The sequence below is a fragment of the Mobula birostris genome, chromosome 16 (genome assembly GCF_030028105.1).
Source record: "Mobula birostris isolate sMobBir1 chromosome 16, sMobBir1.hap1, whole genome shotgun sequence".
Taxonomy (NCBI): domain Eukaryota; kingdom Metazoa; phylum Chordata; class Chondrichthyes; order Myliobatiformes; family Myliobatidae; genus Mobula; species Mobula birostris.
Window position 1 is genome coordinate 61,270,017 of NC_092385.1, and position 15,271 is coordinate 61,285,287.

Here is a 15,271-nt window from a genome sequence, read left to right on the forward strand (position 1 = left end):
AGCGACCATGGCTCTGGCACTGAGTCTGGTCCTGTGGCTCAAAGGGGTAGGGAACTGAAGAGGATGGCCCGAGTAATAGGGGATTGTATAGACAGGGGTACAGATAAGATGTCCCTGTGGACGTAAAAAGGAAACATGGATGGTAGTTTATCTCCCAGGTGCCGGGGTCCAAGATGTTTCTGGATACGTCCACAATATCCTGAAGAGGGAGGGTGTGCAGCCAGAAGTCATGGTACATGTTGGTACCAACAACATAGGAAGAAAAAGTGGGGAGATCATGAAAAAAGAATATAGGGAGTTAGGAAGGAAGCTGAGAAGCAGGACCTCAAAGGTAGTAATCTCGGGATTGCTGTCTCTGCCATACAACAGTGAGGATAGAAATAGTATGAGATGGCAGATAAATGTGTGGCTGAAGAATTGGAGCTGGGGTCAGGGATTCAGATCTCTGGATAATTTGGACCTCTTCTGGAGAAGGTGGGACCTGTACAAAAGGGATGGGTTGCAATTGAATCTGAGCGGGAGCACTATTCTTGTGGGCAGATTTACTAGAGCTATTAGGAGTGGTTTAAACTAATATGGCAGGGAGATGGGAACCAGAATGATAGAGCTGAGGATGAGCCAGCAGGTTTATAAGTAGATGATGGGTGTAACATGAACGTAAGGAAGGACAAGCCAATGACTGGGTACAAATGCAGACAAAGAGTTAAATTATACCACAGAGTCAAAATTCAAAAAGGCAGAGAATGCAGGACTGAAAGTGCTGTATTTAAAAGCGTGTAACATTCCGAATAAGGTGGACAAACTCATGGCGATATTAGAGTTTGGTTGGTATGATGATGTGGGCATCACTGAGTTATGGCTGAAAGAAGGCCATAGTTGGGAATTTAACATCGGAGGATATACTTTGAATCAAAAGGACTAGGTGGTGGTGTGGCTCTGTTGGTAAGAGATGGAATTACATCTTTAGAAAGAGATAACATAGGGTCAGAGAATGTTAAATCTTTGAAATTGTTAAGAGTCAAAAAACCATTATGGGAATCATATATAGGCCTCCAAATAGTAGCCAAGATGTGGGATTGAGATTACAAAGGGAGCTGGAAAGGGCATGTAATAAGGGTAATAACACAATTGTAATGGGGGATTTCAGTATTAGAAAAACCAGGTCAGTATTGGATTGCAAGGGAGAGAATTTGTTGAATGCCTACGAGATGGCTTTTTTGAGCAACTTGTGTTTGAGCCTACTTGGGGAAAGGCCATCTTAGATTGGGTGCTGTGTAATAACCCAGATCTTATTAGGGAGCTTAATGTAAAGGAACGCTTAGGAGACGGTGATCATAACATGATTGAAATCATACTGCAATTAGTGAGAGAGAAGCATAACTCACATGTATCAATATCGCAATGGATTAAAGTGAATTACAAAGCCATGAGGGAGGAGTTTGCCCAGGTGGATTGGAGGAGGATACTGTGAGGATGACAGCAGAGCAGAAAAGGCTGAAGTTTCTGGGAATAGTTCACAAGCTACAGAATAGGTGTGTCCCACAGAGGAAGAAGTTCTCAAATGGCAGGGGTAGGCAACTGTGGCTGACAAAGGAAGTTAAGGACCGCATAAAAGCCGAGGAAATGACATATAAGGTAGGAAAAGTGAGTGGGAAGTTGGACGATTGGGAAGCTTTTAAAATCCAACAAAAAACAACAAAAAAGCTATAAGAAGGGAAAAGATGAAATATGAGGGCAGACTAGACAATAATATAAAGCAGGATACCAGAAGTTTTTTCAATTGTATAGAGAGTAAAAGTGAGGTGAGAATTGATAATGGACCACTGGAAAATGATACAGGTGAGGTAGTAATGGGGGACAAAGAAATGGCAGATGAACTTAATGCGTACTTTGCATCTGTCTTCACTGTGGTATACACTAATTGTGTGCCAGAGGTCCGTGAGTGTCAGGGAACAGAAATGAGTGCCATTGCTATTACAAAAGAAAAGGTGCTAGGCAAACTCAAAGGATTTAAGGTGGATATGTCACCTGAGCCAGATGGACTAAATCCCAGAGTCCTGAGAGAGGTTGCTGAAGAGATAATGGAGGCATGAGTAATGATCTTTCAAGAATCACTTGATTCTGGCATGGTCCCGGAGGACTGGGATATTGCAAATGTCACTCCACTCTTTAAGAAGAGAGGAAGGCAAAAGAAAGGAAATTATAGGCCAATTAGCCTAAACTCAGTGGTTCGGAAAATGTTGAAGTCCATTATTAAGGATGAAGTTTCCAGGTACTTGGAGACGATTGATAACACAAGTCAAAGTCAGCATGGTTTCTGTAAAGAGAACTTTCGTCTGACAAATTTGATAAGAGTTCTTCAAGGAAGTAACAAGCAAGGTGGACAAAGAGGCAGTGGATGTCATTTACTTGGATTTTCAGACGGTGTTTTGAAAAGATGCTACACATGAGGCTGCTTAACAAGATAAAATCCCATGGCTTTACAGGGAAGATACTGGCATGGATAGCAGAATGACTGACAGGTAGGAGGCAGCGAATGGGAATAAAGGGGTCCGGGATATTTCTGATCGTGTCCAAGATATCCTGAAGTGGGAGGGTGAGGAGCCAGAGGTCGTGGTACATATAGGTACCAATGACATAGGTAGGAAAAGGGATGAGGTCCTGAAAGGAGAATATAGGGAGCTAGGAAGGGAGTTGAGAAAAAGGACCGCAAAGGTAGTAATCTCAGGATTACTGCCTGTGCCACGCGACAGTGAGAGTAGGAATGCGATGAGGTGGAGGATAAATGCGTGGCTGAGGGATTGGAGCAGGGGGCAGGGATTCAAGTTTTTGGATCATTGGGACCTCTTTTGGCACAGGCGTGACCTGTACAAAAAGGACGGGTTACACTTGAATCCTAGGGGGACCAATATCCTGGCAGGGAGATTAGTGGGGGCTACTGAGGTGACTTTAAACTAGAATGGTTGGGGGGTGGGAATCAAATTAAAGAGGCTAGGCGTGAGGAGGTTAGTTCACAATAGGGGGATGGGAACCAGTGCAGAGAGACAGAGGGGTGTAAAGTGAGGGTAGGAGCAAAAAGTACTAAGGAGAAAAGTAAAAGTGGCAGGCCGACAAATCCATGGCAAGCATTAAAAAGGGCCACTTTTCAGCATAATTGTATAAGGGCTAAGAAAGTTGTAAAAGAGCGCCTGAAGGCTTTGTGTGTCAATGCAAGGAGCATTCGTAATAAGGTGGATGAATTGAAAGTGCAGATTGTTATTAGTGATTATGATATAGTTGGGATCACAGAGACATGGCTCCAGGGTGATCAGGGATGGGAGCTCAACGTTCAGGGATATTCAATATTCAGGAGGGATAGACATGAAGGAAGGGGAGGTGGGGTGGCGTTGCTGGTTAAAGAAGAGATTAACGTAATAGAAAGGAAGGACATAAGCCGGGAAGATGTGGAATCGATATGGGTAGAGCTGCGTAACACTAAGGGGCAGAAGACGCTGGTGGGAGTTGGGTACAGGCCACCTAACAGTAGTAGTGAGGTCGGAGATGGTATTAAACAGGAAATTAGAAATGTGTGCAATAAAGGAACAGCAGTTATAATGGGTGACTTCAATCTACATGTAGATTGGGTGAACCAAATTGGTAAAGGTGCTGAGGAAGAGGATTTCTTGGAATGTATGCGGGATGGTTTTTTGAACCAACATGTCGAGGAACCAACTAGAGTACAGGCTATTCTGGACTGGGTTTTGAGCAATGAGGAAGGGTTAATTAGCAATCTTGTCGTGAGAGGCCCCTTGGGTAAGAGTGACCATAATATGGTGGAATTCTTCATTAAAATGGAGAGTGACATAGTTAATTCAGAAACAAAGGTTCTGAACTTAAAGAGGGGTAACTTTGAAGGTATGAGACATGAATTAGCTAAGATAGACTGGCAAATGACACTTAAAGGATTGACGGTGGATATGCAATGGCAAGCATTTAAAGGTTGCATGGATGAACTACAACAATTGTTCATCCCAGTTTGGCAAAAGAATAAATCAAGGAAGGTAGTGCACCCGTGGCTGACAAGAGAAATTAGGGATAGTATCAATTCCAAAGAAGAAGCATACAAATTAGCCAGAGAAAGTGGCTCACCTGAGGACTGGGAGAAATTCAGAGTTCAGCAGAGGAGGACAAAGGGCTTAATTAGGAAGGGGAAAAAAGATTATGAGAGAAAACTGGGAGGGAACATAAAAACTGACTGTAAAAGCTTTTATAGATATGTAAAAAGGAAAAGACTGGTAAAGACAAATGTAGGTCCCCTACAGACAGAAACAGGTGAATTGATTATAAGGAGCAAGGACATGGCAGACCAATCGAATAATTACTTTGGTTCTGTCTTCACTAAGGAGGACATAAATAATCTTCCGGAAATAGTAGGGGACAGAGGGTCCAGTGAGATGGAGGAACTGAGGGAAAAACATGTCAGTAGGGAATTTATAGGTAAATTGAAGGGATTAAAGGCAGATAAATCCCCAGGGCCAGATGGTCTGCATCCTAGAGTGCTTAAGGAAGTAGCCCAAGAAATAGTGGATGCATTAGTGATAATTTTTCAAAACTCGTTAGATTCTGGACTAGTTCCTGAGGATTCGAGGGTGGCTAATGTAAGCCCACTTTTTAAAAAAGGAGGGAGAGAGAAACCGGGGAATTATAGACCGGTTAGCCTAACGTCGGTGGTGGGGAAACTGCTGGAGTCAGTTATCAAGGATGTGATAACAGCACATTTGGAAAGCGGTGAAATGATCGGACAAAGTCAGCATGGATCTGTGAAAGGAAAATCATGTCTGACGAATCTCATAGAATTTTTTGAGAATGTAACTAGTAGGGTGGATAGGGGAGAACCAGTGGATGTGGTATATTTGGATTTTCAAAAGGCTTTTGACAAGGTCCCACACAGGAGATTAGTGTGCAAACTTAAAGCACACGGTATTGGGGGTAAGCTATTGGTGTGGGTGGAGAATTGGTTAGCAGACAGGAAGCAAAGAGTGGGAATAAACAGGACCTTTTCAGAATGGCAGGCGGTGACTAGTGGGGTACCGCAAGGCTCAGTGCTGGGACCCCAGTTGTTTACAATATATATTAATGATTTGGATGAGGGAATTAAATGCAGCATCTCCAAGTTTGCGGATGACACGAAGCTGGGTGGCAGTGTTAGCTGTGAGGAGGATGCTAAGAGGATGCAGGGTGACTTGGATAGGTTGGGTGAGTGGGCAAATTCATGGCAGATGCAATTTAATGTGGATAAATGTGAAGTTATCCACTTTGGCGGCAAAAATAGGAAAACAGATTATTATCTGAATGGTGGCCGATTAGGAAAAGGGGAGGTGCAACGAGACCTGGGTGTCATTATACACCAGTCATTGAAAGTGGGCATGCAGGTACAGCAGGCGGTGAAAAAGGCAAATGGTATGCTGGCATTTATAGCGAGAGGATTCGAGTACAGGAGCAGGGAGGTACTACTGCAGTTGTACAAGGCCTTGGTGAGACCACACCTGGAGTATTGTGTGCAGTTTTGGTCCCCTAATCTGAGGAAAGACATCCTTGCCATAGAGGGAGTACAAAGAAGGTTCACCAGATTGATTCCTGGGATGGCAGGACTTTCATATGAAGAAAGACTGGATGAACTGGGCTTGTACTTGTTGGAATTTAGAAGATTGAGGGGGGATCTGATGAAACGTATAAAATCCTAAAGGGATTGGACAGGCTAGATGCAGGAAGATTGTTCCCGATGTTGGGGAAGTCCAGAACGAGGGGCCACAGTTTGAGGATAGAGGGGAAGCCTTTTAGGACCGAGATTAGGAAAAACTTCTTCACACAGAGAGTGGTGAATCTGTGGAATTCTCTGCCACAGGAAACAGTTGAGGCCAGTTCATTGGCTATATTTAAGAGGGAGTTAGATATGGCCCTTGTGGCTATGGGGGTCAGGGGGTATGGAGGGAAGGCTGGGGCGGGGTTCTGAGTTGGATGATCAGCCATGATCATAATAAATGGCGGTGCAGGCTCGAAGGGCCGAATGGCCTACTCCTGCACCTATTTTCTATGTTTCTATGTTTTCAGGTTGGCTGCCAGTGACTAGTGGTGTTTCTCCGGAGTCAGTATTGGGACCGATACTTTTCACATTGTTTGTCAGTTATTTAGATAATGGAATTGATGGCTTTGTGGCAAAGCTTGTGGATGATATAATACAAAGATAGGTGGAGGAGTAGGTAGTGCTGAGGAAGCAATGCGATTGCAGCAGGACTCTGACTAATTGGAAGAATGGGCAAAAAAGTGACAGATGTAATACAATGTTGGGAAATGTATGATAATGCATTTTGCTAAAAGGAACAACAGTGCAGACTATTATCTAAATGGGGAGAAGATTCAAACATCAGAGGTGCAGAGGGACTTAGGAGTCCTCATGCAAAACTCCCAGAAGGTTAATTTACAGGTTGAGTCTGTGGTAAAGAAGGCAAATGCAATGTTGGCATTTATGTCAAGGGGAATAGAATATAAAAGCAAGGAGATAATGCTGAGCCTTTATAAGATACTAGTCAGGCCAAACTTGAAGAAGATCTCAGAAAGGATGTGTTGTCATTGGAGAGAGTCCAGAGGAGGTTTACAAGGATTAATCCAGGAATGAAGGGGTTAAAATGTGAGGAGCATTTGGCAGCTTTGGGCCTGTACTCACTGGAATTTAGAACAATGTTCGGTGGGGGGGCGGGGCATCATTGAAGACTACTGAATGTTGAAAGGACTAGATAGGGTGGATGTGGAGAGGATGTTTCCTATGGTTTGGGTATCCCGAACTGGAGGACACAGCCTCAAAATTGAGGGGCGACCCTTTAGAACTGAGGTAAGGAAGTATTTTTTTCGGCCAGAGTGTAGTAAATCTGTGGAATTCTCTGCCACAGACTACAGTGGAGGCCAAGTCCATGGGTATATTTAAAGTGGAAGTTGATCGTTTCCTGATCGGTCAGGGGATCAAAGGATATGGCGAGAAAACAGGTGAATGGGGTTGAGCAGAATCCGGGATCAGCCATGATGGAATGACACAGCAGACTCAAAGGGCTGAATGGACTAATTCTGCTCCTATGTATAATGATCTTCTAAGGCCATAGGACATAGGAGAAGAATTAGGCCCTTATCTTTTTTAGCAGTCTCATGTGCATCACCTTGTCATAGGTCTTCTGAAAATCCAAGTAAACAACATCCACTGATTCTCCTTTGTTTCTGCTACCTGTTAGAATTCCAACAGATTTGTCAGGCAAGATTTCCCCTTAAGGAAACCATACTGATTTCAGCGTATTTCCCAGCATTCTCACATAGATATTGAAGTTTAATCACTGACTTATTGTAGGAAATGTGGCAGGCACACAGCAAAGATGCAATGAACTTTTTTTTAGCTAATTTGTTTGAGGGATGAATATTGATGCTGGGGATACCTCTGCCTTCTGCTACTATTCTTCAAAATAAAGCATTAGCTTGTCTTCTTCAAAATAAAGCACTGGCCTGAGAGATCTAAAGGGGTCTCAGTTAATATCCTGTCCAAAAGTTGGAATCTCTCATAATTAAGTTCTAACCTCCTGCCCAATTGTTTTATTTATTCCCTTTAATATTCCACCTTTTCATGTCCCTAACCTGCCTAATACATTTTGATAAAGACACTATCGTCTCTTCAAAATCCTTCAAGTTCAGTGGAAGGATGAGAAAACCAATATCAGAAAAAGACAACACAGGAATAGAGTTACACCATTCACCCATTGAGTCACCCATTCCATCATGGTTGATTTATTATCCCACTCAACCCCATTCTCTTGCCTTGCCCCCCCCCCCCGTTACCATTACTAATCAAGAAGCTATCAATCTCCACTTTAAGTATACCCAATGACTTGGCTTCCACAGATTCACCACTCTCTGACTAAAGAAATACCTCCTCATCTCAGTTCTAAAGAGATGTCCTTGGATTCTGAAGGTCTGCCCTCTGGCCCTAGACTCTCATACCACTGAAAACATCCTCTCCACATCCATTTGATCTAGACTTCCAGTATTTGGTAGGTTTCAATGCAACCCTCTTCATTCTTCTAAACACGATTGAGTACAATCCCACAGTCATCAAACTCTCCTCATATGTCAACCCTTTCATTCCAGGATCATTCTTGTGAACTTACTCTTGACCCTCTCCAATGCCAGCACATCCTTCCTTAGATAAAGGGCCCTAGACTGCTCACAATACTCAAAATGGGGTCTAACCAATACCTTATAAAGATTCAGTATTACATCCATGCTTTTATATTCTAGTCTTCTCAAAATAAACGCTAATGTTGTACTTGCCTAACTTACTACCAACTCAACCTGCAAGTTATCCTTTAGGGAGTTCTGCACTAAGACTCTAAAGTCCCTCTGCATCACCCATTTCTGAATTCAGTCCCTGCTTAGCAAATGGTCCACACCTTTATTCCTTCTACCAAAGTGCATGACCATTCACTTCTCTACACTATTCCACCTGCCACTTCCTTGCCTGTTCTCCATATCTGTCCAAGAACTCCTGCAGACTCCTTGCTTCCTCTACACTACCCACCCCCCAAGTTTATCTTTGTATCACCCACAAACTTGACCACAAAGCCATCAATTCCATCATCCAGATCATTAGCATACAATATGGGAAGTATTGGAGCCAACACTAAACCCTGCAGAACACCACTAGACACAGGTAGCCAAACAGAAAGGGCCCCTTTATTGCAACTCTTTGCCTCCTGCCAGTCAGCCAATCTGCTGTCCATGCTAGTATCTTTCCTGTAGTACTGTACCAAGGGTGCTTTTTTTTTTATTAATCTCATGTGCAGCACCTTGTCAAAGGCCTTCTGAAATCCAAGTAAACACCATCCACTGACTCTCCTTTGTCTATCCTGCTTGTTAGTTCTTCAACAAATTCGTACAGATTTGTCAGGCAAGATTTTTCCTTAAGGAAACCATGCTGACTTCAACCTATTTTATCATGTGCCTCAAAGCACCCTGAAGCCCCATCCTTTAGAATGGTCCCCAACATCATCGTCGTGGTTATCCCTCGAGGTCGAGGATGATGGTCTTCATTCTGTTGATCTATTTATGGGCTCTCAAGTGGCTTATGAGTCCAATCTTGGTTTTGAAAGTTCTTCCGCATTCAGGACAGGTAGTTCCAGATGGCAGTTTGGGCTTTGGCCTCTCTTTCCATTTTCTTCTCTTTTCTTCTAATTCTGCACATCTGTTGGCTTCGATCCTTCTCCGTGGATTGTCACTTTGTTGCGGTGGAGAAGACTGTGTGGTCCTGAGATCCCAAGAGCGATGCCGTCTGGAGCTATGCTCCTGGTAGAGTCACCCATGGCGGTAAGGTCGAGGTGAAGTCCCTGACAAAGAACAATCCAACCAAGACCTCAACGGTGGAATAGGCGGACGAAGTTACTTTGAACTCAACGGCTGTAAAGGCAGATGAAGGCTGCAACAAATCCATCAGGTCTCTAACACCTTGCCAACCATTGAAGTCAGGCTAACTGACCTACAATTTCCTGTCTCTTGCCTCTCTCCCTTCTTAAAGAGTGGAGTAACAATAGTGATTTTCAGTCTATTGGAATCATTCTAAAATCTAGTGATTCTTGAAAGATCACTACTAATGCCCCACATCTCTTCAGTTCATCTAGTCCAGGTGGCTTATTTACCTTCAGACCATTCAGCTTTTCTTTTGCTTTTATGTTGTCCTTGATTTCCCTTGTCAGCCATGGTTGCCTAATACTCCCTCTAGAATGCTTTTTTCTTCTTCTTTGGGATGAACAGATCCTTTGCCTCTAAATTACTCCCAGAAACTCCAGCCAATTGCTGCTCTGCTGTCATCCCTGCAAGTGTTCCCTTCAAATCAACTTTGGCCAGCCCCTCTCTCATGCCTCTGTAGTTCCTTTTACTCCACTGTAATACCAATACATCTGATTTTAGCTTCTCCTTCTGAAAATGCAGTGTAAATTCTTTCATATTATGATCACTGCCTCCTAAGGTTTCCTTTACTTTAAGCTCCCTAATCAAATCTGGTTCACTACACAACATTGAATCCAGAATTCTCTTTTCCCCAGTGAGCTCAGCCACTGGCTGTTCTAAAATGGCATCTTGTACACACTCTACAAATGATTTCTCTTGTGCTCCAGCACCAATCTGATTTTCCCAATCTACCTGCAGATTGAAATCCACCAAGACCCATGACAACATTGCCCTTTTTACACGCCTTTTCTATCTCCAGTTGTAATTTGTATCTCACATCTTGGCTATTGTTTGGAAGCTCACGTATAAATCCTACCAAAGCAGTAGAGGCTACCTCATTAGATGCATTTAAGACACAGTTAGATGTTTGTATAACAGGGGAATTAAGGGTTCTGGGGATAGGCAGGTAGGTAGAGTTTAGTCCACGAACAGATCAGCCATGAACTTATTGAATGGCGGACCAGACTCGATGGTCTTCTCCTGCTCCTATTTCTTATGTTCTTATAACATTCCCGTTTATATCAATAGATATCCTATTGTGTATGCTTCCAGTACTAACCCTTAAAGCCATTAGGCTTGCGTTTTTAACATTCCTCATTGCCTTGGCATTATTTTGCACTGTGGCCCTGTTTTTCTTTTTTGGCCCTTAATTTCTCCATCTTCCACTTTTGCCTCTCCCTTTCTTTCTTTTGTGTCTATCCTGTTTCACATTCCTCATTTTGCATAGATTGCAAAATGCCTGAACTTGAAACTAAACCCTCCCCAACAGTACTGGGAAGGACATTTGTCCCAGTCATTCCCAGTACAGTTCATCAAGCCTGTGTTGGCCCCATGTCCCATAAAATCAGTGCCAATATCATTCTTTTTCTTAAAATACACCTTAGAATCTGTAGAACCAGCTTGAGGACCCTGACTATTATCTTCCTATATCGTTCCTGTGCCTCGACAGATTTTGCTAAGTTAAAGACGTTTTATAAATATTAAGTTGTTCTTCACAAATGGCACTTGCATTGACACCATGCATAGCTTGAAAGCTACATGAACCTTTGGCAGCCTTCGCCTCTGCCTCAGTGTTCGCATCCAAGAAACACACATTAGTCATTCCATCTGATGGCAGAAAATACGAATCAACAGTAAACTGTGATTGACCAAGCATGAGACAACAAATAACAAGGACTTTGGCCTTAAACAAACAGGTGTCATTCAAAGCAACTTTCTCTCAGTAGCTGTATAGTACACCGAGTTTTCCTCCATTCACTGAGTCCTGTGGAATAGCAGCAAAAAAAACCGACAAAGTCAACAATAATGCTCCATTTTCTCCCTCACTAGTTTATCCTGTATAAAATCTAACTGAGGATCTGTCCTCCCATCTCTTTTCTCATGCAACTCCCAATACACATTCTTTAGGACAGCCTGCTAGAAAGTGATTGGTGGCTTCCAGAGATAGGGGGGCAATAAGAATTATTAATATCCTCTGGAAGACTTTAATGGAGACATCCCCTATCTCCTAGATGCTTTCAGATACCTAGCTAAGGTTTGTAGATCCTAACTTTTTATGGGCTGCTGTTGTCCTATGACAGTAACTAGAGTGGCTTTGTCAGGCTCTCTGTGGTATCAAATAGTATCAACACAAGTCCAACCGGCAAAGGTAATAACCTCCGACTGGATTTTCAATTCCATAGGCAGGATCCCCGACTGGATTTTCAATTCCATAGGCAGGATCTCCGACTGGATTTTCAATTCCATAGGCAGGATAGCACCAAAAAGAATACCCAAGTCTTTACATTATGTGTTATAGTGACATGATTGTGAAACTGTCTAATGCAAATTATCACTTTGCCATAAGATATGGGCTAAAATCCACAATATAAAGAGAAAAGTTAACATAGCATGGTTGTCTAACTGCTCTTTACCAGAATCAAATATCCATTGATCAATTGAACAGAGAACAGTATAGCACAGTACAGGCTCATTAGCCCATGGTGTTGAATAATGTAAGTCTACCCTCCGCACATAGGCCTCCATTTTTCTTTCATCCATGCGCCTATCTAAAAGTCTCTTCAATGTCCCTAACGTATCACCCTGTTGCCAGCCCGGCAACACATTCCATGCACCTACCCCTCTCTGTGTAAAAAAAACTACCTCTGACATCCAAGTCATCTATAAAAATCACTAAGAGCAGGGATCCCAGAAAAACTGCTTTCCCTTTGCGGAACACTGCTGATTTCCAACCTGCAGGCAGAATATGCTCCATCTGCTACTACCCTCTGCCTTTTGTGGGCAAGCCAGTTGCCAACATTTTACTTACCAACCACAACTTTGCCGCTTAAAATGAAGATCAGTACATACAGAGACTTCATTTTGTTCAGTTTAACAATCGTTGATGTGGTTGCCCCCCTGGACACTGATACTCTGCTGTTTACACTGGACTTAGAAATGAGATATCAACGAAGACCTCTTTTCACAATTCCCTTGCGACATTTCTTTAATATTTATCTGTGGTTTATTTATTAACTGCTTCCTTTTCAAGGATATATTGATTTTGCTAACTCTGTTAGCTTCTCATTCTGTAAATGCCCTGTCTCAACCCCTTCGCCCCCACTCAGCACCCCCATGTTCTCAACATTTCAGACTACCTAAGGTCAGAACGATCACGACCAAACTTTATCTCATAAGTCAACAGAGAAGCACCACTACCTGGCTCCAATCTGCTAGAAGTCCGAAGCACGATTGTGAAGGGATCATTTGCTTGTGAAGTTGATTATAAATGCTTTATTTTTCATGAGCCTTCAAAGGTGAGGGTTGTTATGGGGCTCTAGCAGATTTTATTATGCTGAGTTCCTACACAGAATCTATTGCGGTTAAACCCTTTCACATGATCAACAGACAGGATCCATTATGCTGGTTCTATTAATCTTACTTTATCGATTTGGGTCTGTTACATTAGATTCAAGTTACAACTTGAAAGAGGAGTACAAGATGATAAGAGGCATAAATCAAGTGGATGGTTAGACACTACTTCCCAGGGTGGAAATGGCTCATACCAGGGTACATAATTTCAAGGTGATTGGAGAAAAGTATGCGGGGGGATGCCAGAGGTAAGTGTTTTACACAGAGAGTGGTGAGTGCATGAGACACGCTGCCAGGGTTGGGCACAGGTAGATACATTAGGGTAATTTAAAAACTCTTAGATACAACAAGGACAATGGAAAATGGATGGGAAGGGTTAGATTGATCTTAGAGTAGGTTTAAAGGTCAGCACAACATTGTGGGCCAAAGGGCCTGTACTATGCTGCAGTGTTCTATGTTCTATTTATTGTACAGGTACTATTACACAAGATCCATCATATTTTGAGATATTAAACAATCTTGATCATTTTTTGCACCTGTCCAGTTTTCCAGTATTATGGCCTCCTTAGACATGTTCAGCCGGACAGATTACATGTAAAAGAAAAAAATATGGCAGACAAATATGGCCAGCTCTCTTACAACCAGAAGGAAATAATAAATAATCTAATGATGGTTAGGGTCCTGCAATAATGTGATGCTATTTCTCAAGCATGCAATGAGTCTTGTTGTAATAGTACAGGAGGTCACAGACACACAGATCAGAGTGGGAGAGGAATAGTGAATTAAAGTGGCAGGAAATCAGCTCAGGGTCATCTCCCTGGACAGGCACTGGTGCTGCGCAAAGCGACCATGCAGTTTGCATTAAGTTTCTCCAGTACAGATGAAGACCACATCGTGAACACCAAATGCATCACACTAGACTGAAAGAAGTGCAAGTGAATCACGGCTTCATTTGGAAAACCTGTATGGGTCCCTGACTGATGAGAAGAAGTGAAAGGATAGGTGTCACACCTCCTATGGTTATAATGACGTACAACGGGGAATGGCGGGCAGCGGTCAGAGTGTGAATTAGGGAATCACCAAAGGACCAATCCTTCTGAAATGCTGAAAGAGGAGGACAAGAGAATATGTGTTTATAGATGTTCCTTCAACATCTGTGTGTGTTACTGCAGAATCTCTTGTGTTTAACATTTCAGCACAGAAGTCAGGAAATATCCCACTAATGACCCAACTCCAGAAATTCCCTCCACTTGGATTCCCTTCTGGCCTTATACTCTCTGTGGCTGTCATCTTTTGGATGAAACCAAAGCAAGTCCTGTTTTCTCTCAGATGGACTTGAAAGATTCAAAAGAACTGTTTCAAAGAAGAAAAAAAGAAAGTTATTCTCTGATAACCTACCAATATTTAGTCTCTCAATCAACATCAGCAATATAGCTCAACTGATATTCACAATGCTATTTGTGAGAACTTGTAATATACAAAATGGTAATTATATTATCTGGATTACAACAGACTATAATGCAAAATGATAGACTTGGTGCCAAGAAATGAGTCATTATTCTGATTTTACAAGAGTGTAGAAAGGCAAAAATGATCTAGACAAGATCCAATTTATGATGACAAGAGACTGCAGATGCTGGATTCTAGAACAAATAAATATAGTACTGGAAGAATTCAGCAGGTCACATCTGTGGAGATAAAAGTCAACCACATGGGGATGAGATGGGGGACAAATGTGTGGGATAGAGGCTGAAATGTAATAGATAGAACCAACTGGGAAAAAGCAGGGAATGGGGAGATTTCTTGCATTCCAATAGCCCACCCCATGCCCCCTATTCTCTTCCCCTCATCTGATCCCATGCCTCACTCCTGCTCTAAGCCCTGCTGTGTTTTTAATCATCCCCACACCTTAGTGATGTCTAAACCAGATGCTGAGCTCTTCTTCTATAGCATTTGTCTCCATGCTCACTTCTTCAGCAACGAATCTCCTTTGCCACTCCCTGCTTCACTAATTACGCATCATCTGTAATCCCCTCCAGTTGGACTCTATACATCTTTTGATCATTTCATTTCCAACTGATGATGAGGCATTGATTGCCTTGACTTCTTCAATGCCCTCACCCACTCCAATCTCACTTCCATTGAACACATACTACTCCTCTCACTTCAGACCAAACCCAATCCCACAGAAGGCCGGTACTGTTGTCATCTAGTGCATTAACCTCTACCATGCATAACTCCCTCTAGACCACAATCCTACTAATGAACATCAGTCGCTATCTACAGGCCATTACAGATCTCATTACATCGGGAGATCTCCCTTCCACAAATTTGAATAACAACATCACATATTCATGGGTAGCTTCCAACTCAAAATGTAATACCTGTATTGAATTTTCCAATT

The 15,271-nt window shown here is 42.6% G+C and overlaps 1 protein-coding gene across 1 annotated transcript in view; it reads right to left on the reverse strand.

Moving 5' to 3' along the window:
- The window catches only part of mst1 (macrophage stimulating 1), a 91,275-nt gene extending 78,866 nt beyond the window's left edge, over window positions 1-12,409 (reverse strand). The window contains exon 1 of the mRNA XM_072280138.1: window positions 12,326-12,409. Within this exon, the coding sequence (XP_072136239.1) occupies window positions 12,326-12,377 (52 nt within the window). The 5' untranslated portion in view covers window positions 12,378-12,409. The remainder of the gene's footprint in view (window positions 1-12,325) is intronic.
- Window positions 12,410-15,271: the final 2,862 nt, after the last annotated feature.